Here is a 22,486-nt window from a genome sequence, read left to right on the forward strand (position 1 = left end):
AGGTGTAAATTATTATATTAGACTTACAATATGGTCTCAGTCAGGAGAGTTTGATTTTATTTCATAAAACAATGAGATATTGATTAGTGTTAACTTCATATTTCTTTATATATATATATTTGTCATCAAATTATTTTATTATTTAATTGTAAGACGACTTTATTATAATTGTCCTAATCATGCATAACTACTATTTGTAGTGATGTAGAAATCAACTATGACGCACATAATATGTACAAATTAGTCATAATATTAAATTTGTGTCTACATGATTGCCAATATAGGGCGTCTGATCAATAATTGTGACAGTTGTTCAACATGAAACTCAAACCTTTCAAAACATATATTTAGCAAAGTTATATATAAATTAACCAATAGGCAAACCAAGGGAGAAGGTCTTTAGCTCAAGTTTCTTACGTACAGAAATTCGCCGTTCAAAAAAAAAAAAAAAAAATCTTTAACCACAAGAAATTCAACCAAACTCTATGCAGCATGTTCATGATTTATACAAACTCTTGGGCTTCAAATAAAACCCACAAGTTATCAAAAATAGCAATCAAGACACATGTATTAAATATCTAACGCAAAAAGATTTAACTTAACCTCCATTTATTTTACCTTTTTTTTATCATTATCAATTATCTACCTTCGATTACGAAGAACCGCTTCTTTACTTTTGAATCTTAGATCCATATTTAGACTAATGGAAGCCGGGAAAAAGGCCCGTATGAACGTACGAGATGAACCCGTTTGTGCCCGTTCCCTTTTATGATTTCTCCTAGACGGGCCACTACTGGTCCCGATTTCACTTACTGACTGTGAAGATTTCGGGTCAAAAACAGCTGAGCTAAATGATGGGTCGTCGTCACCTGCACCGAAAGAAACAGGCCCGCCATTATGTGACGGGTCAAGTGGATGCCCGACAGCTGCATCTCGATGTGGAGGCGGGAATTTCTCGCTCTTGCTTTTGGCATTTGATTGTTTTACAACTCTCCATCTCTGAAGATGAAAATCAAGAAACCAAACAAATTATTAATCACATGTTTGAAAAACGATTAGATATTAAGTAAAAGTTAACATACATCTAAGTTGGATTGGATCTCTGCATTCGCCTCGGGGGCTGGAATTGCCTGGCCCACACGATCGCGGGTTCTTGTTTTCTTATTTCCTTCAACAACTTGAGATTTCCCGGTTAAATTTCTTCGCCTATGAAGAATTAGAAATAATAATGCAACCCGCATAAGCATATATGCATGAGAGTAAGAAGATTAAAAAAAACGAAGAAAGTAAAAAACCTTCTGGTTTCTTCATCCCTTAATTTGACATCTAGTTCTTTGCTGGGAGGGTATTTTGGTAATTCTGATGGCTCACAAGCATAAGGTTCAGTGGTGAAGAACTGCATAGACAGGGAATCCAATATTCAGAAAGAGATAAGCCAAGTTAGCTGCTTTGTCATATTGCCACAATGATATGAGAGAGTCGATTCGTTCTCGAGGTGGCTAATTGGTCGGGTTGGATAACGGGTCAAGCCACCAAGGCACCATTTTTACGATTTCTAAACTATTAATGTATTAAAAACACTTGAAAACTGTCTCTTTTATAAATTATAAGATAGTTTTTTTTTTAAAGAAAATAACTTAGGACAATGTAAGCATTTAAACGATGTTAGGCAATTTTTGGCCCGTTTGACCTGTTTCTGAAATTGCCACCTCTACTTCATTTATCATCTTAAAAAATAAAATAAAAACACACATGCACACACATTAGAATACCGCTTAAAGATTTAATCAACACACAATTAACAACTAATTTTGTATAAAAAATAATCAAAACTCACATCACTGTTAAGGGACGCAAGAGCAGAAATGCGTTCATCCGGATCAAGTGCTAGGAGACTTTCTAATAAAGAAAGAGAAGAAGGTGGAAAATCCTTAAAAGTTTCTGCTGTACAACGCTTGTATGGCTGACGTGGCTTAAATAAAGTGGCGTTTGGCAATCGATGCCTCTTCCAATATTCCTCTGATGGCGAACCGCATAATTTAAATATCTTGTGTAACTGTTCAACCTAAAGTTAAAAACATAACCAAATATAATACATATTAGTGCATTACTGATATCATATTATTATACTATCATCGAAAACTGGTTTTTAACTTTTCTACCTCGGTGCGACCTGGCATTATTGGTTTGCCAGCAAGGAGCTCAGCCAAAATGCAACCAGCACTCCACATGTCAACACCAACACCATAATTAGTGGCCCCAAGAAGAAGCTCGGGAGGTCGGTACCAAAGAGTAACAACACGGCTAGTCATCGGTTGCTTATTTTGGGGATCATAAAAAGATGCTAACCCAAAATCAGCTATTTTGAGAATACCATCATCGTCAATCAGCAAATTAGATCCCTTGATATCTCGGTGTAACACACCGTTCTTATGACAATGTTCAAGCCCAGAAAGTAACTGTTTGATGAAGCACTTGATCTGCAAAAGGTTCATTTCAATAGTCGCCATAAGAATAATGAAAATGACCAAAATGCCCAATTTACCGATCAAACTCAACAAAATGACCAGTTGACCCACCTTTTCCAAAAATATTCACGCAAAATCCCGTCGAATCGACGACTTTAAATCATTAACTCGACAGGAATTTTAGCCAACCAATTTCTGCCACGTATTGGGTTACTGTCGAGTTGAAGAGATTTTTCTCAAATATTGGCACTGCCCACAAGATTTTTGGTGACGAGATTATTTTGGCGTCTGATGAGAATTTTTTGGCGCCCGACAGGATTTTTTGTTGATTTTTGGCGTCCGTTGATTTTTTAAAAAACTGTTGTATTTCGTTTAAAAACACCAAAAATCTCATAATTTGAAATCTTAATGTTATAACAGAGTTAAAGCTCTTGCTTAGGATCCAGCTTTGCTAAAACAGAGTTAAAGCTGTTGTCAAATTTGTGGAGTCCACTTAACAGAGCCCAACAAGAATGTGATAAAGGAGTGGATTTTGGATTGATTATAAACATCTTTTGGGATTTTCTTTATAGCTTTTTGGGCAATAAAAAAAAACCCATCAGTCGACAGGACAAACATGTCAATCTGCCTGAAAACTGGCAGTCTGCCGGAGACATGGGCTGCAAGGAACCTGTCAGCATCGACGGTTTCTCTAAAAAAATTGATTCGCCTATATAAAGACATGTAACGTCGTCTGGTTTGCTAAAACGCTCGTCGATTTAATGATTAAAAGTCATCGATTCGACTGGATTTTGCATGGACATTAGGAGTGCTAACGAGCCCAGCGGCTCGCGAGCTACTCGAGATCGGCTCGTTAAAAAGCTTGATTGAGCTCGAGCTCGAACCTAAAAGTAAGCCCGTTTAATAAACGAGCCTAAGCTTCACTTATCAAGCTCGAGCCGGCTCGCGAGCCTAAACAAGCCTGCCATTTATATAATTTTTTAAAATATGTATTTAATAATTATTAATTAATATATATAATGTTATGGAAAAACAAATAAAATATATATATATATATATATATATTTATACACAAAATTATATTTGAAGAAAATATATAAAAATAATTATAAATATATAAAAAAAATAATTAATAAATAGTAAACGAGCAGAGCCCGAGCTTGAAAATCTACTGACGGGCCGTGCTCGAGCTTTGAAAATAGAGCTCGAAACGAACTGAGCTCGAGCTCCGCGTAAGTTAAGCGAGCTGAGCTCGGGCTCGGGTCGTCTGCACCTGTAGATACTGAACATTTTTAGAAACAGTGGGTCAATCACAACGAGTCATTGTGAACACTTTGACCTATAAGATGGACATTTTGGTCATTTTCAATTTTTCTCCTTAATATCATTGGATACCCATGGTACACATTAAAAGCTAACAAACAATGCCTGCAACTCATTGATGGCATATATACTGACAAAACTAAATTAAATATGCCAATTTGGATCTTGAAATGTACCTGAGGCTCAGTGAATTTGACACCTTGCACAGCAGCTAAACCAGAAAGATCATGCTCCATGTATTCAAACACAAGGTAAAGACTGGAAGACATTCTGGATGTAACCAACCCTTCAAGCTTAATAATATTTGGATGATTATTAAGTTTTTTTAATATTAAAATCTCTCTTGCCATAAACTTAACATTCTCAGGCTCTAAAGTATCAACCCTAACCTTCTTCAAAGCAACTATCTTCCCTGTAATTAAATCCCTAGCTTTATAAACATTGCTATATGTCCCTTGCCCTATCTGATAATCATTCAATAACAAGTTCAAATCAATAAATAAATTGTTTATATGTAAATGGATAAATGATGAGATTAAGAGGTTTAACCTACTAAATATACAAATAGCTATAGTAGTTATTAATATTTAATGCTCTACATTTTTTAGCTAGAAAAACTAGTAGTAATAATAATTACTCTAGTTTAAAAACTGTAGAGCAAGAATATGGGTGTAAACGAGCCGAGCCAGGGCTCAACTAGACTCAAGCCCGGCTCGTTTTGACTTACAAGAGCTTGAGCTCGCCTGCCTAGGCTCGTATCAAGCTTTTTTTCTAAATCTCGAGTTTGGCTCGTGAGTTGTTTTTCCAAGCTCGGACTCGGCTCACTTAGTATTTATTAATTAGTTTATATACGTTTTTAATTAATTTTTATATATTTTGCGAAGAACCTTAAACGAGCCTAAGCTAGGCTCGAGTTCATGTAGTGCCTTAATCGAGCCTAAGTTAGGCTTGAGCTCGGTAATGCATTGTAAAATCAATACATAGAAGTCTAACATACGACAAACTTAAAAATCCACAAAGCTCGTTAAGCTTCGCCGAGCCTATACAAACTTCCCATACAAGGCTTAGCTCAAGCTCAGGCTCAATAACTAAACAAACTTTATTTGAGTCTCGGCTCGAGTTGAAAAAAAGACTTAAAAAACTGCTGAGTAGTAATAATAATAATAATAATAATAATAATAATAATAATAATAATAATAACTACTCAACTTAAAAAACTATAGAGTAATGAGTCATTTGTAATTTGTAATAATTACTGTAACTTAAAAAACTGTAAAGTAATAATAATTAATTAATTAGTCTAGTTATTCATACTATACTATTCATACTTTTAGCAGGTTAAATAATTTGTATTTGATCGGAACTCTGAATTTAAACCAACCTTATCTATCTTCTCGAACGAATTGGCCCGGCGTGGCGTCCAATCCTTGATAGCATCACCGGCAACGTCGGAAAGCCACGACGGCCATTCCGGAGCAGCGGTTAAACCATGCCCTATGTTCTGCTTCTGCTTATAGACACGAACATCGCCAGCAATCTCTCTAATCCTCTTCTCAACACCTCCATCATCATTAACCTGTTGGACGTTTTGCGTAGGCTGAGTATTAATATTAACAGTAGATGATTCTTCCGTTGACTTTGACCGGCGATCTGAAGCTGCTCTTGTTGTTCCGAGCACACAGCCCATGGTTTGGCTTTAGCTTAATTCGCCATAAAAACACTGTACAGTTGAGATTGTAGAGAGAGAGAGAGAGAGTTAAACGGAAGTTAGTTTTTTTGGGAATCTTTTTATAGCTTTAAGATTTGGATGCTTGTTTGTAGCTTCAATTAGTCAACATTCCAAAATTTTGTTATTAATCTTAAGGAATGGGATTTTAAATGTTCGTTTCATTAAATGAAAGAATGGGAATGGAAACTAAATCCCATCAAATCTCACGTTTCATAAGATTTCAAAATCCCATCTACTTGAAAGGATTGTTATGGAAAATAAAAACCCTTTAAAAAAATTCAAAAAAATTAATAAAAAAATCATAACTCAAAATATAAATCAAAAACGAAAAATGTAAAAAAACTAAAACGTTTCCTTCATTGTCCTCGTTCTTCAAAAAAAAAAAACCCTGAGAATGAAGAAGCTTCCAATTCCAATACATATTAACCAACCAAACACATGAAAGGGATTCTCAAACATTCCATTCCATTCCATTCCAATTTCAAATCCTTTAAAAAAAGTCCGTGAAACGAACGGGCCCTAAAAGTGTGAGAGAAATTTCAAATATATCTCTTCAAAATTATTTTTTTTTTAATTTGTTACTCCTCAAACGCATTGCCAACAATGTGTTAGGTAGTCTCGCTGACAAATTAGTTAACGCATAGTGAACAATGTGTTAAACTTTCAAACACATAGTCAATGATGTGTTAGATTTTCAAATACATGATCAACGATGAGTTAAGTATTAATTTATGGTTGACAATGCGTTAAGTATTAATACTTAATGCATGGTCAACCATAAGTTAACACTTAGCGCATCGTCAACCATAAGTTAACACTTTAGGAGGGATAAGTTTTGAATCTCTTTCTATAAAGGAGCTATTTTAGAAATTTTTCTTTTTTTTTATTTTACAACATTTTTTTATTTAGGTTACCATACTCCTCAAATTTGAAGATCCATGCTACCTCACTTTGATGTAACGCATGATGAGACGAAAACCCAAATGAACTAATGATTCAACTTTTAATTTCCAACCAACTCTAACTTTTTCCCCCTCAAAGACACTCTTTGACTCAATTGAGCCATACTTATCCAATCACAAATGAGTTGATGGTAGGGTGGTGAGGAATACATTTGATGTTTCATATGACTCCTGTTTGATTCCTGCTATCATCATTAAGTTTCGGCGTCACCAGGTGATGATAGGAGACTAGGCGAGTAGGTGGTGTTCACTAGTTGGACCCTTGAACTAAACGGGTTTTATCTCACAATTTGGAGGATCCGTTGGCCAACGAAAAAATTATTATCCTGTCAAATTGTCTTATAAATTATAATTATCAACAACTGTAGTATAACTGATAGTTGTTGAGTGTGAAATTTATAACTTTTATTTGGTTCACTGATCAGGTCAGTCCATATAGTGCGTTGGCAGAGCGCGTTAAACCTTACACGTTTATGGCAAACCACTCTCAATTTCACTAGGATAACTAATAAGCGTTTCGGAAAATTCTTTGATCCATACGGGCTTGAAAATTTTCAATAACGCTTGACCAAAAGCTAGCATTCTTTTCGGCGTTAATGGTCTCCATCCACGCCATTGACAATACACCTTCCTCCTCCTCACGCATCCACAGTTCGCGTTTCTAGTTTGGTACATGATAGTTAATGTTGTTTATGTTCGTTGGGTTATCTTGATTCATGGTTAAAATAGAGAGAGAAATGATCAAGAGAAAGATATAAAGAAAATCATGTAATTTTCTATAAAGTTTAATTATGCATTTATATATATATATATATTTTAGAATAGAATGGTATTTAATTTGGAAAAAAAAAGTAACAATAATATTATCATCTGTCAATGGTTAAACACGTACCCCAACATCCACTCGCAAATTTGAAAGGGGACATGGGGAACCCGATTGGGGGGGTGCTCCTTGTACCCCGCGTGAGCTTGATAACCCCAGTTAAGGCCCACCCTAATATTATAACACTAGCTTTAGAAACCTGTGTATTACACGATATAAGTTAATGTATAAATTACAATGAATAATTTAATACAAATAAAATAAAAGATAATTAATGTAAAAAGCAATACCACTGGAAGAAACATTTAAAACAATGAGACCTTCTGAAGGATGTAGTTAAAGCCTTTAACAAAAAATGATTTTCACTCCGTACCTTAAACCCTAAATCATAAACAAAAAAAAGACACCATATTTTTTCTTTTTGAACAGCTTTCATGAAATAATTATAAACACATTATTGTTCAAATGCCACAATAGTCTTATATTAAATATAAAAAATGAAAAATTTGTCTATGATTTTTAAGACTTATTAAACATTAGGTATTTGTAAAAAGTAAACAAAATTATTATAGTTTTCTTCAATATGAAGATATCTCAAAAATTAAATGTTAGTGCATTCTTTAAACATAAATTCTTTTATATACATTTTAATTTTAAAAAAAATATCTTTATGACACGTAATTATTATATATATTAATATTTTTTTATATTAAGTATGTTTACAATATAATTTATAGCATTAATAATTCAATTAATAGATATTGATCAATTAATACGACATGTTGAATTTATAATCAATACTATATTTAGAAAAAATATTTTTTTTTCTTTTCCATCAATAGAAGAGAAGTGATTTAGACGGGAATTTAATGGTAAGGATTAACCTCAGAATGCCATGTGTCCAGATTATTGTCATATTTCAAAATATGATTTTTGTATTATAACATTGTTATTTTAATTATGATTTTTATATTATACGTGCCTTTAAATTGAAAAGACAAAAGTAGCTCATAATTGTTAGTTTGTTACGTAGTTTTTTATGATTTGATAAGCATAATATAAATCAAAACATCATGATGAAGAAAGCTATTTTAATTAATCCGTGTGAACCAGTTATTCATTAATGATGAAAAAGATTATTTTAATCTGGAAAAAACAAGTATGGCGAAAATTAAAAACTAAAATGATCAAACGGTTTGATTTGTCAAAATTAGGGTAATATACTAATATAAACATTCAAGTTTGCGTTTGCTTTACACGGTCTTCTTTATTTTAATATTTGCATTTTAAATAATTTGTTTGCAGTTTTGTGTCTTTGACTTCGTATTGATCAACTCGTGATTTAGAAAGATAATAATATAGCCAATTTTAATTAGAAGAAACTACGAAAATATAGTGTTTAAATAAGACTCATTATACATAACATCTCATCACACTTTCATTTTAACTATATAGGTTATATACATAAGTATATTATATGACCTTTACAGGTTCTCTATTAAAATTGGTTTGATAACTTACCATGAATATGTCATATTTAGCTTTTAAGAGTTGGTGTAGTTATCACGAGATAATATAATATATTAATGTCGCATGGTACCTTTTTTTAGTTGAGTTACTTTACATAAAGGCAAATCATTCTTAGGTAATATTTTGTGTTTGAAAATATAATAGTGGTTTCTTATTATTGAAAGTTTTTATTATAACATATAATAATAGCAACTTTAAAGTGGCTATTATGAAAAAGGTTAATGGTTAAAAGGTACAAAATAACACTTAAACTATTAAGTTGAATTCTCATTTATATAATACTAGTTTTAGAGCCCGTGTCACACACGGGATAATTCAAATTATAAAATTATAAGTAAAACAAATAATTACATAGCGTATATGAAAAAAAATGTATTACATCTATGTTTGTATCTATACAATGTGTACATAAATTGATTTTATTTATATCACAAAATAATTTTTTTAAATAAACTAAATAAAAAATGTCCATGCAAAAACGTACCCGAGAATGCTTCTTTCTATTGAAAAATTCATTCTCGGTGTCATATATGTATGAAAGAATTTTGGTTATGAACTAATTTCGGAAATAAGACTTCTCATACGATAGTAGTTCTAACCATTCAGCCTAAATACAAAAGGAGCGTTACCTTTATTGATATATTTATCAATTTAACACCCATCAAAGGAAAGCAGAACATTAAATTGTAACAATGGATGTTCTTCAAGAACTATGTTTTTCTGAGCTACACCATAAAAAATATTTTGATAAGTTTCAGAGGGCTTCTCGACTTTGTCATAATGACAAAATAAAAAACAACATGTTAACCTATTCAATTTTGTGAATATTTTGTTTCATTTGAGCATAGTTTAGCATGTTATGCTTCTCATATGATGTTCTGATCACCATTGAAAGAAAAATTAATGTTGATATAAATATTTCATATTTGATAAAAGTTAAGCATTGATAGGCATGGGGATGGCATGTCGAAAGTGCTCGCAATGTTTTCTTAAATTTTAATAGCTGAGGGGAAAATAGTCAGTTTGCCAAATCCCGAACCTTTTGATTATTTCAAAAAATGCCCTTTAAAAATAAATTTGAAACCCGAATCATGTTTAAAATTTTAACTTTCATACTTTTGACATTTTAAAGTCAACACTCTGAACCCATAACAAATTTGACGATAAATCTATTTTGCATTCACAAACTTTTAAAAATACTCAAAATTTTCATTTTTGACCCTAACAAATTTTGACCAAAATGTAGTTAACTTGTACCAAACAATCTATTTACCAACTTTTGACCCATAAAATTAAATTTAAGTTTCACAAAAAACCCGAAACAATTTTCATTTGAGAAATATGATTTGCTGTTGATTTTTGAAATTCACCATGTATTTATAAAAATATATAGATATTATATAAATATAGTGTAAAAGGAAAGTGAATAATTATTGATTTATTACATATATTAGGATATATTAGTTTTAGAGGGAAAAATTATAAGAATTAACCAAAACATGACAAGTGTCCACATTTATTTTACTTTATTAGAATAGGTTGATATATTATTAGGGTTAGGTTCAAATTAGAAGTTTGATTTTCCTAAGAAGGCTAGGAAGGATGGTATTTTTGTCTTAACACTTTTATATCAAAACCCACTTACTTTAATCTCAAAACCCACTTACATTAAACCCACTTACATCTTCACTCATCTCCTACATCCACCACCACTTCACCGCCCACCGCCACTACACCCGTCACCCACCGCCACCGCCACCACCTCGCCGGAAAAGTCCGAAAACACACAATGGAAAACTATGAAAAACACAATGTAAAAAACACAATGGAAAAAAACACAATGATAAAAACACAATAAAAAACACAATTGTATGACATAATGGAAAAAACACAATGAAAAAAAGACGCAATGAAATTACTATTGTATAACATAATTTTGTAAAACACAATTTGGTAAAAACACAATTTGTAAAAAACCCACTAATTTTTTTTTTAATTTTTATATTACAATATGGTACTCATATTAAAGATAAAAAGACACTCATTATTATGGTGAATTTGTTTTTCAATAAAAACGTAGTAATAAAAAGTTATGGACGTTTTAAAATGATGGGGGAATTTGGCATGTGCCTTGCATGTGGAGAGAGAAAGTCAACAAATGTGTTATTCCTTTTATAACCTTCCCCTTGTGTTCACACTTGATTTTCCCCTAAACTAATCTTAATCATCCATGTTTAAAATCAATGGACAAGATTATTTCTTATACTTCCTACAAAAACTATATTTCCTATTATAACTCAACCCTATATTATTATAACATAGTATTATACGTCACTTATATTCTATTTATAATCACTTTTCGTCTATTTTTATTAATATAACGCAATAACTTGAATACGGAAAAATTTATATGTAATTTTCAATCAATTATACCAGCCAGTGACGAAGTTTGGATGAAAACACGAGGGGTGGGGGGCTCAAATTTTTGACATAAAATAAGTAAATTTGCATTACATATAAACTTTTGGCAAAAAAAAAGGTTAATTTACACTACCGCGCGCAAAAACAGAGGGTCGGGGCCACCCCAGGCCTTCAATAAGCTTCGTCCATGATACCAAATAATATTATTTGTTTTGTTTACTCATTCATGACTACAATTTTATTTTATACAGGTGAATATTCTACATGAAATCTGTGATCATTGGAATTCCTTAACACAAGCACATGTTTAATTGTTAAATTTTTACATCACACACAATAAATCGTCTAAAACAGTAAAACTCCTTGGTGATTTTTAAGGTCATATATTTCTTATGAGGATCAACATTTGATGTCCATAACTGACCAAAGAATTGTTTAACATATATTATTAATTTAAACAAGGAAAACAATTAACTTTCCAATAGAGCAAAATTATGTGTAACATTATTATTATGCATGCTTAAGTGCTTAACCAAATAGATTAAGAAATGAAGATTTAATAAAGAACAAGAGTCAAAGTAAATAATCAACTTTGAAAAAAGTAGAAGAATAACGAGTCCACCTACGAATGAACGTCTTAATCAAATCAATGACAGGTCACCTACAAACATTTTAATTTTCCATACACGTTTTTGAAAAGACAACACCACATTCATAAGTTTTTATATTTTGGTTCACACTTTCACTATTTATTGATTATTAAAGTGTTCTATTTTATTATTCAGAAGATTAAATTGAAAAGAATAATAGTGTATTATGCTTAGGGTGCAAAATTAATTGTCCGGATTTATATGTATTTTTAGTTTTTATTCCTTTATATTTTATACATCTTTAGCTCGACATGGATTATTAACTTGAGTGCCGTAAGCAGGGGCAAAAACGAGACGAGCATTACACTACTCGGCTTGTAAGCTTTTTTGAAGCTTGAGCTTGAGGTCGGCTTGATTCGAGCCAATATTTTTTTGGCTTGAGTTCGGATCGTATATAAAAGTTGAAGCTTGAGCTTAGTTCGGATCGGATTGAGCTAATTTGAGATAAACCTTAAACGAGCCAAAGCTCACCTTTAGCTTGATCTTGTGCAATACTTTAATGTTTAAGCGTGCCAAAGCTCAGCTCAAACTTGTGTGTGGTTCCTTACATGAGCCAAAGCTCAACTGGATATTATTTGATACATAGACTGATGGCAGTTCAAAACGCATTATGTTAAACCTTAATACACGAGCCTAAATGATCTTGCTCTACGAGGCTCAAGCTTGGGCTTGATAAGCAAACAAGCTTTATACTTGGCTTAGGCACCCTAAGGTTATGCTCTTTTCGAGCTTGTTATTGCTCTGATCTTTTAAGTAGTTAGCGAATGACTCAGCTTGTTTGTACCCCTAGTCGTAAGGTGTTTTTTGTGGTTTCAGCATCGACCCTTGGGTCACATTCTGACGAGTTGATTATGTGTTTCGGCTCGGATCTAAGTTCGGAAATGCTAGCCGTATCACCTACCACTTTTTACTAATCATATAACCAGTGTTGCAAAATCGATAGTCGCTAGTCGGGCGGTGGGGTGGGGACTAGCGATTAATCGGGATTAATCGGATCAGACTTTAATGCAGACTGCTTAATGTATAATTTTCAATTTTATATATACATGCACACATTTTTATATGTGCTTTTTCAGCTTTATGTATACATAAACACATTTTGGCAGGAAATTGGCTTGAATCTCGCCAGAAACCGTTGGCTTTTATATAATTTCGTCGGAACCACTAATTTTGGTCGAAATCTCGTCGAAAGTTGCTAATTTTGGTCGGAATCTCGCCGAAAACCGTTGATGTTAGCCAGACTTAACCATTGACCGATTAATTGGCCGATTAGCCTAAAATTAATCAATGAAGTGGGGACTAGGGATTAATCGGCTCCTAGTCGGGATTTTTGCAGCAATGCATATAACAAAATGATTAATATGATTTATGAAAATTCTATTTCGTTTTCCAATCTAAATAGTAAACCAAAACAAAAGTAAAATTTTGATTTTTGAGTGCGATGGCTGTTTGAACTTGAACAATTCAATGGGCTTATTTTGGTAAGACGACCGTTAAGCTAGTCAAATGTTGACCAGAATTCTTAACATAAATAGAAGTTTAGAACTCGTACGTGATGTATGAAGGTTGACAGACTGTTATAAAACATTGAAACATATAATAAAAAAAGAAATATTGATAGGTGTTTCCAAGTCTTTCTAATGCATTATAGTATTATACTATTTCTTAGAATAATAACATTATTTGTAATTGAGGTACTAATTTAGGTTCTAAAACAGCCCAGAACCGAATTTTGATTGGATTGCAGTTGGCCCATTAGAAATTTATATTACAATAAAAAATCAAGCCCATTACAAACCAAGAACAAATAATGCTTAAACCGATTTTATTAAACAGATTTTGTAGACTTGTAAGTTTATCTTCAAAAAGATTTTATTAAACTGAATCGTAACCGCTTAAAACCAAACCGAACTACGTATTTGTTTTTTGGTTTGGTTTTAGCCGAAAGCAAATTGAATTTTCCGTTCCCAATATCTAAATTGAGTTCAAATTGTATAAACCGAATAACAAATAATTGTTATTTACGTTGTGTTATTCAACCTAATCCAATTAAAATTTTTGTCCCGTCTTAAGTTTGCCAACTTAATTCAAAAACAAATAATGCCTATTTGATTGATTTTCTCAGTTGAAACTGTATTAGGCCGATAACACAAGACTATACTATCATGCTACAAGTGGGGATTGATTCCCACATTTCTTAAATTCTATATTCATCACTAGGTCATTGACCCGTGTACGGCACGAGCGGAAACATAGAAATCGTCAAATACATACATATACAACTTTAAATAATAATATATTTTTGAATGTGTTTTTTGAGACGGCAACATGATTAAAAGAAGAGAAGAGACCTCTTTTATAGCATGCATATTGAAACGTGACACAAACATCACCATCAACCGTACGAATATTTTCAAAGCATATAGTGCCTTTCACCTTATTTAAAAGAAATTTTAACCGTTAGGCTTCATTGAAAGAATGAGGAATAACACAAACTCTTCCAATAATTATAGAAATCAAAAGGTCCATTTAAGATATAAATGTTGTATATTTGATGAAAATCGAAATTATGTATTGATATTAATGGGTGAACGGAAGAGTTACGTGTTAAGAATTTTAATAAGTTACAAAATCTTAGAAGAAACATAATACTAATGATTTAACATTTTTATATTTTACCTTTTTAATATAATTGAGGAGTGGTATAAATTTATAATATGTTACATGATTGAAAGTTCAAAATTTATTCTAAATAATCAATTAACTTGTATTATTAAATGCACATAATGAAACTATTAAAAGTTAAAAAATCATATAAAAAGGGTCATAAATATTTAATTTTATTTTTTATTTATTAAATTAGAAGAAAATTATGAGAATGATTGTTATATATGAAAATAAGTATTTGAACCAATAGAAATAGGAGAAACTATAGATAGGTAGATAGATAGATAGATTTAGTTATTTTAGTATTAACATTTTTTTTTTTCTAACTAAAGTATAAACTTGGGCTTAGGCTGTTTAAAACTTAATGTAAAACAGGTCTGCCTTTAAGAGAGAAACAAAGTGGGCCTTTAAGATCTCAAGCCCAACTAAATCCATTTAATGCTTCTAAGCTATTGACTAGAGTTCGAGGACTAAAAAATAAACGCGTTTTGACAAGTCGAGTTCTATCTTTTGAAACCTCCTCCACTTTAGTTTCTATTAAGTTTTTCAAACTTCATATTATAATCTCCAGCTTATATAATTCTAAAATAATAAATTAGATTATAATAACTCAAGCATTAACTAAGAGAGCGAATTTAATAATAGTCATAAAATAAGACATTTAAATTTCATTTTCGTTGTCAACGAAGATCCTGCCCTAAAAGAAATAACTATAGTTACGTATGATGATGTGACATATGACATGTCAAGAACACAGTATCTTATTATTATTATTATTATTATTATTATTATTATTATTATTATTATTGTTTTGTTTTAAAGTTTCGGTTTAATAATCTAATTAGACGTTATTTATATACAGGTAACTTAACCAGTGACACTCTTAACTTTTTTTTTTTTTTTACCAAGATACCCTCATTAGGTGAATATATGTTTTCATTAGTTCTTCTTTTCTTCATGTTTGGGTGTTGGAAATTATGTTGATACGTGCTAACTTTGTTTATATTATTTTGCAGTGCTTGGTGTAAGTACTTCCCAAGTTATATGGTATTTTTCCAATAATTTTGTTCGCTGTATCAGATGTCCATTTTAAAGTAATCATAACGCATATCAAGTCGTGATGCTCGTCTTCCTCATGTATAATGCATGCTTCCAATTTTAAGTATTGGTTTGTTTTTTGTTTTTTTTTTTGTTTTTGTAAAGGCGACATTTTATAATAAACAATCTTAACAAGTGGACTGAACATAAAACATAACATTTTATAATAAAACAATCGATTATAGTATTATTACATCTACAGTTCCTACTTTCATACCACATCATCATTATCGTATTCAGTAAATCTCACCAATAGCAAAGCTATGGTAAAATCTGAGGAGGGTAAGATGTAGACGGCCTTACCTCTATCCCGTAGGAATAGAGAGGCTGTTTCCGGTGAGACCCCCAGCTCGATAGTAGTTTTGCATTAAGCCTTGGACATAAGGCACATAACACTCAACCACCGGGACACCGGCCGATTGGTGCGTGTAACCTTGTCTTTCGGCTATCAACGCCACCACATGATGCCTGATTAAAAGAATCGAAACTATACGTTTTTACTTCACATGCATTACCCTATTTTAGGTAACCAACAATCATCTGCCACATGAAATTATTCTTGTCCCAAAATAGACCACTGAGTAATGATAATGATCAATTCGTGGCTAGTTTTTATTCCATGTCACACATTTGCGACCTAGACCACTATGTATTCTTTTCAAGAACGGACCCACACCCACCTATATACTTATGATTAGATGGTTTTTGTCGATGACGGTATCGTGTATGATAAATCAAGATAAATATCACAATGAAGTGTCGTGGCATTATATTTCTATATATAATCTTACATAATAAATATTAATAAGATGGTTCTAGTGTTTGAATGGGATAAAACTTATGATAAAGAAGCTTGTGGCAAAAAAAAAAAAAAGAAAAGAAAGAAAGAAAAAAAAAGGAAAATAATCGTTTAAGGTACTGTTTGTTTTTCTAAAAAAGGTTTGCGAAAGTTTTTTTTGTCTGCGTGACATTACCATCTGCAAACTGTTTATTTTTTCGAATACGTTACATTAAAAAATGTCGGCACGAAGTTTTTTTGGTACAAACTTGGCCCATCCACTTCTAATATTTTCTAAGGTCTGCAAAGGGCTAAACACCACCACCACCCACCGTCCACCACCACCACCACCACTGTCCACCACCCACCACCCATCATCCGCCACCACCCCACCAACACCCTCCGCCACCACTGTCGTCTACCACCACCATCACCCACCATTCGTCACCACCACCCATCATCCGCCACCACCTTCCCCTACCGTCTACCACCATCATCCACCACCACCACCATCCACCGTCGTTCACCCCACCACCGTCCACTATCACCGTCCTACACCACCGTCTACTACCATCACCACCACTACCCACTACCATAGTTCGTACACCGCCAGTGTATTTTAGCAATCTATAGACGTTAAAAAACAAATAGTATTCTTCTTGCATACTGCAGAGGTTTGGTTCACCTCTTCTTCTACAGATGTTTGCAGAATTAGTCCGCAGACTGCAGACATTTTACCTCTTAAAAACAAACAACACCTAAATCGTTTAGAAATGAAAATACAAATACCCAATTTTAAGAATTTTGAATATAATTTCCTTTTTACTTATAATCCTATACTTTTCATATTTTACATGTTTTTCATGAAACATTTTCATTTTTATTTTTAACCCTAATATTTTTCTATTTCTAATATTTTATATTTTTTCGTTTAACGTTTCGGTCTATATTTTGCGAGTTAAGGTGCTGCAACCCACGTCTGGTTCAACGTTTACATTCCTCACTTTAACAGCCCAGTCGCAACAAGCGGGTTGGCTTAGTTATTCTCTTCTATGTTTTACGTTTGGTTTTATTTTTGCGTGCTAACACGTTGTAACGGTCTTGTGTGGTTGAACGTTTTTAATTGTGCTTTTCGTTCGTTTTAAAGTCACGCCGCAAAGTGTGGGTCCAACACCACCTTCAACACATGCGTTCAATAAATCGTTGCCCGTTCAACATACAAATTCGCCAAAACGTTTCAACGTTACTTTTTACATGGCTTTACATTCCCGGCGTAACGCGAGGGGACTAAATATTGGTTACTAGACAAAATCAAATTTCCTTTTAGTAATACTTATTTTCAATTTAATTATAAAAATTAATGCTGTTATATAACTTTCATTATATCTATTAAACATTATAATATATACAAGTGTAGTGGATAATTCGGTATGCTATCTTATAGTTCTAATTTCACTTAAATTCGTTTTAAACAATCTCACACTAAGAATATACGCTATGGTTCAACTCAAAAGGTTATCACCTTGTAACATAATTGCCATGTATGTACTAGACTTTAACTAGCACATATTTAACAAGTTCGTTATGATTTAACTAAAAAAATAAGTAAAAGAAAAAAAAAGTAAATGTGTGATTGGTTTGTTTGGGATGGACCCTATCTCATTGGTACAAGTAGCGCGTTAATTGATTGACGCCGGTGGACTTAACGCCCAACTTTCACAAGATTGTTGCGGTGTTGAGTCTAATGAAATTGATGTGGCTCTTCGGCGTTGGGCTTTAACGCCCCATAACAGATTAACAGGGTCGTCTTTGAGAATAATTAAAATGTTTGGGCCGAAGACAAAAAAAAGTTGGGCCTTAAGTGAAAGGTTTTTTTGTTGAGTTTAAACAAATAAAATTTTAAATGAGCTTACTTGGTTATGATTTGGATTGTATAAAAAAAATTGTTTATAAAAAGAGGGTTAAATGAGTTGAGTAATTGAATTTAAACATTAAAATACACATATCTTTTCATAAAAAGATATAAAAAAATTTACAGGCCTAGCGGTATGATTGGGTCGGGAGTAGTTGACCACCATGCCCTCCTATCCAAGCCGGCCATATCAACGAGGGGAGTCCCTCATTTTAGTAATCTTTTCTCATGGTTTTCATTTGTTCGTTTGGGCTTCAATTTGTTCGTTCGAAAGGTGTCGATCTGTTTTCACTGAATTGGGCTGGCAACGACTGGTGGGCTTTTGTTTCCACTAAACCGGCCTATCAGGGGCTCGTGGGATGATTAAGGAGTCTAGTCCCTCATTCTAGTCTTACTTTACTCGTTGTGGTTTCCATTTGTTCGTTTTGACTTCCATTTGTTCGTTTGAAAAGTGTCGATTTTGTTTTCACTAAACAGACTAGCATCGACTGGTGGGCTTTTGTTTAACTAAACGGGGGTTATCAGGGACTCGTGGAATGATTAAGGAGCTGAGTCCTTCATTCTACTTTTCTTTTACACATTGTGGTTTCCATTTGTTCGTTTGAGCTTCCATTTGTTTGTTTGAAAATTTTAGCTTTTTTTTTCACAAAACTGAGCTAGCAGCGACTAGTGAGCTTTTGTTTTCACTGAGCAGGGCTATCAAGGTGTCGTGGGTTTATGAAGAAGGGAATTCCCTCATTCTAGTCATCTGTAAGTCCCGTGGAGGATCTTTCAATATGATATCAACTGATCTCGATGTTGGTCGGAAATCCAACACAAGATGATTCAAGAACAAATATCAAGAAGACACAGAATACAAATGACTGCTTCAAAACACACGTTATTATTAACGTCGGGTGCTTAAGCACTATGCTTACAATACTCGTCTAATACACCAATGATACTAGATGGCCAAAAACCAATTGAACCAACCACCAAACCCTATACAAAGATATCTATATATAAGGTAGCCAACATACTAGCCCAACAAAAGCCCAAAGCCCACCGAGATCCATAAGGATCTCGGTTTACATAATACACCCCAACCTAAGCCCAAAGTACAAGCATAAACCACAAAATATAGCCCAACATTCTCCCCCTTGGTTTATTGTTTGATCACAACTTCTTCAGCTGTAGACGATCAGCGTGCTTCTCTACCTTCATTTAGACATTTCGGCGTATATACTGTGGCTCCTAAATAGACACTTGGAAGTTGAGTGTCTTATTTAGGGCCTTTATTAAAACCTGGCTAGTAATCCAGCGCAGATCATGCTACTACCCATATGAAGTAGATGAACATGACTTTTGTCATCATGAATAGCAGCAAGTGTTAGGCTTGATTGACTCAGAAAGGTCACACACGATGTATCTTTGGTAGAACCAACAAGTCCTCGGTCAAGGTTTGACCGAGAATGCTTCAAAACCTCTCCAACACGAAGATCTCTCTAATTGATCAAAAGAATCTGATCAGTCCATGCCAAGAACCTCATAGCACTACTCATCATCTTCATCATACCACCAATCACCATTTATGACCAAACCTGTAACTACAATCAATGACTAAACTGATAATCAGTAACTTCAACAGAGAACAAACAAACCTTCTGAATAATTAATCGATCAAATCTAATAACCACCGAAAACCCTTCAACCATAATAGATTTACTTACCTTTTAAAGATGTCTACTTGAAAGAACAAGAAGACTGGAAATGATGTATGGCGGCAAGTAGGTGAAAGATATGATGGTTATAATGAGAGAAGATTTTGTAAGATTATAGAAGTTGTGAGTTTCAAGAATAATCAATAAGTAGTAATGAGTGCCTTTTAAACTACCTAGTCACATCAAACTTGACTGAGAACACTTAATTACCGAAAACATATGGCCGAGAACCAAGTACTGAAAGTAGGGAACTCACAAAATTGAGTTTTCTTGGCCAAAATGATCTGGCCGAGAACAAAGAAGAGCCGAGAACACCATTACCACAAACAACTTGGGCCAGAGCTGACAGGACCAAGAACACAGAGATTATGGACACACTTTGCCCAATTGAATGGCCCATGACATTTTGCAACCGTCAAATAAAAAACAGATCCCGATTCATGTGAAAACGATTTCTTAAGACATTTGTTTCGACACGAGTAAACATGAGGTAAAAATTAAAAATTAAAAATAAAATATAATTAGAATAAAAACTAAACAAAAACAAAAATGATTTACCTATCTGGCCTTCAGTAGAATTAACATATTTTGGGATCAAATTTCAACTATTTTAAAACAAACAACACTTTTTTATGAAAAGATCCGAACATGAAATCATATTGATTAAGATACTTTTACAATGATTCATTTTCAGCATTATTGTGACATAGTGAGAAGGTTGATAGCAGTTAATTTTCATGACTTTCATTGCGCCAGTGATATGATTAGATTCAATTAGGCATAAAGCTTACATGGACATCACTTATGGACCTATGATGCCCCTTATCTATTCTCAAGGCGTATTTGGCTTTCCCCATATCACCCCAATTTGACTCCAACCCCCTAGTACTTGATCAAAATACTTTTCTCTATACAAAATGATTTTATGCTTTCATGTTGAACGTTGGACTTACATGCCATCCGGACTTACAAGCCTTACATTCAGGATGTTTAGAACTTATTTGTATGCCCCACCCCTGTAGTTTCCTGGGACCCCTTTAAGCTTTTGGAAAACAATTTGAATGACAATAATTTTCATATATATATAAATATTATATAATAATTTTTTTTTCAAATGAAATATAATATTTTTTGCGATCAAGACACTAACGGGCTCGTGTATGACTGGGTAATTGATTTTCTGCCTATCATTCGGAGAGATGTATCTAGGGACATGCAAACATCTTCAAAATGACTCTCCACAATAAGTTTAGCAGATTTAGTTTATATCACTTCAAACTTTTAGTTATCATGGAAAGCTACCATACACATCAATGACTAATCAAAAGCCTTTTTAGCCTAATAACTTCACACGTTAGGCACACAAAATCAATTTATTTATCATTTCTCAAAGGTTTGATCAATTTTCATTTGAAAATATTTTAAGCTTCTAAAAAGCTTTTAGCTGAATAATAATATCACTTCCCAGAAGACACACATGTTAAGAACTCAGTCACCCCTGTCACTCTTTAGCTTTCAGGTAAATGTCTATCCCATATGACCACAAGTGGTTAACAGGACCAAACACATATGAGAATACGTGTCCCTCCAACTTGGAATTACCGACATAATTTTATGTGAAAGAATTCAAAACATAAAACGCATCACAATCGCCCCGAATGCTTTCAGTCTTTAGATAAATGACTATCCTGTGAATTTATGAGTAGATTACCGGACCAAACATATACAAGTATATGTCCTTCAAACTTGAGCAGTCGACATAATTTTAAGCGAGAGTGAATATAAACAAACACACACTATTTTTTTTACTTTTTTGATTCACACACACTATTTTTTGACTTTTTGATTTTTATAAAATGATAAAAACGCACACACACTATTTTTGAATTTTTGATTTTTCTCCCCCTAAATATGTACAAATTTAGAAAATAATGTACAAATTTATACCCAAAAAGACTCAATCCTCGAAACGAAGCATCTTAAGAAAATTCACAAGCACATTAAATCTGGCTGTTCTGACCGGTTTTGTAAATAGGTCCGCCACATTATTATCAGTGTGGACCTGTTCAAGATGAATCAGTTTCCGGTCGTAACAGTCACGAATAAAATGGACTTTGATGTCAATGTGCTTGGTTTTGGAGTGCTGAACGGGATTTTTAACAATTGCAATAGCAGCATCATTATCACAAAAAATGGGAGTGTTAAGAAATTCCAAGCCGTAGTCCAGCAATTGATGTTACATCCAAATAACCTGTGAACAACAAGCTGACGCAGCAACATACTCCCATTTTTCAACCAACGAACACGAGCATCAGTCTCGTTTTCTTCCAACCAACGAACATCATAGGATTCTAGAATCTGTTTAGTTGACTTATTGTAGACTTTGTAGGCGGTGTGACCAGCATACCCAACAAAATAACAATCA

The 22,486-nt window shown here is 33.2% G+C and overlaps 1 protein-coding gene across 1 annotated transcript; it reads right to left on the reverse strand.

The window, feature by feature from the left end:
- Positions 1–520: 520 nt before the first annotated feature.
- On the reverse strand, positions 521–5,478 carry LOC143552137 (putative serine/threonine-protein kinase At1g54610). The gene is made up of 7 exons (XM_077042428.1): positions 5,173–5,478; positions 3,968–4,255; positions 2,163–2,480; positions 1,838–2,065; positions 1,296–1,396; positions 1,083–1,206; positions 521–999 (listed from the first exon to the last, which is right to left on the reverse strand). The coding sequence occupies exons 1-7, from the start codon at positions 5,476–5,478 to the stop codon at positions 643–645; spliced, it is 1,722 nt and encodes a 573-aa protein (XP_076898543.1). The 3' UTR covers positions 521–642.
- Between the last annotated feature and the right edge of the window lie 17,008 nt (positions 5,479–22,486).

Source organism: Bidens hawaiensis, unplaced genomic scaffold (genome assembly GCF_021521415.1).
Source record: "Bidens hawaiensis isolate Kalapana, Puna unplaced genomic scaffold, B.hawaiensis_p1.1 tig00001016_1, whole genome shotgun sequence".
Classification (NCBI taxonomy): domain Eukaryota; kingdom Viridiplantae; phylum Streptophyta; class Magnoliopsida; order Asterales; family Asteraceae; genus Bidens; species Bidens hawaiensis.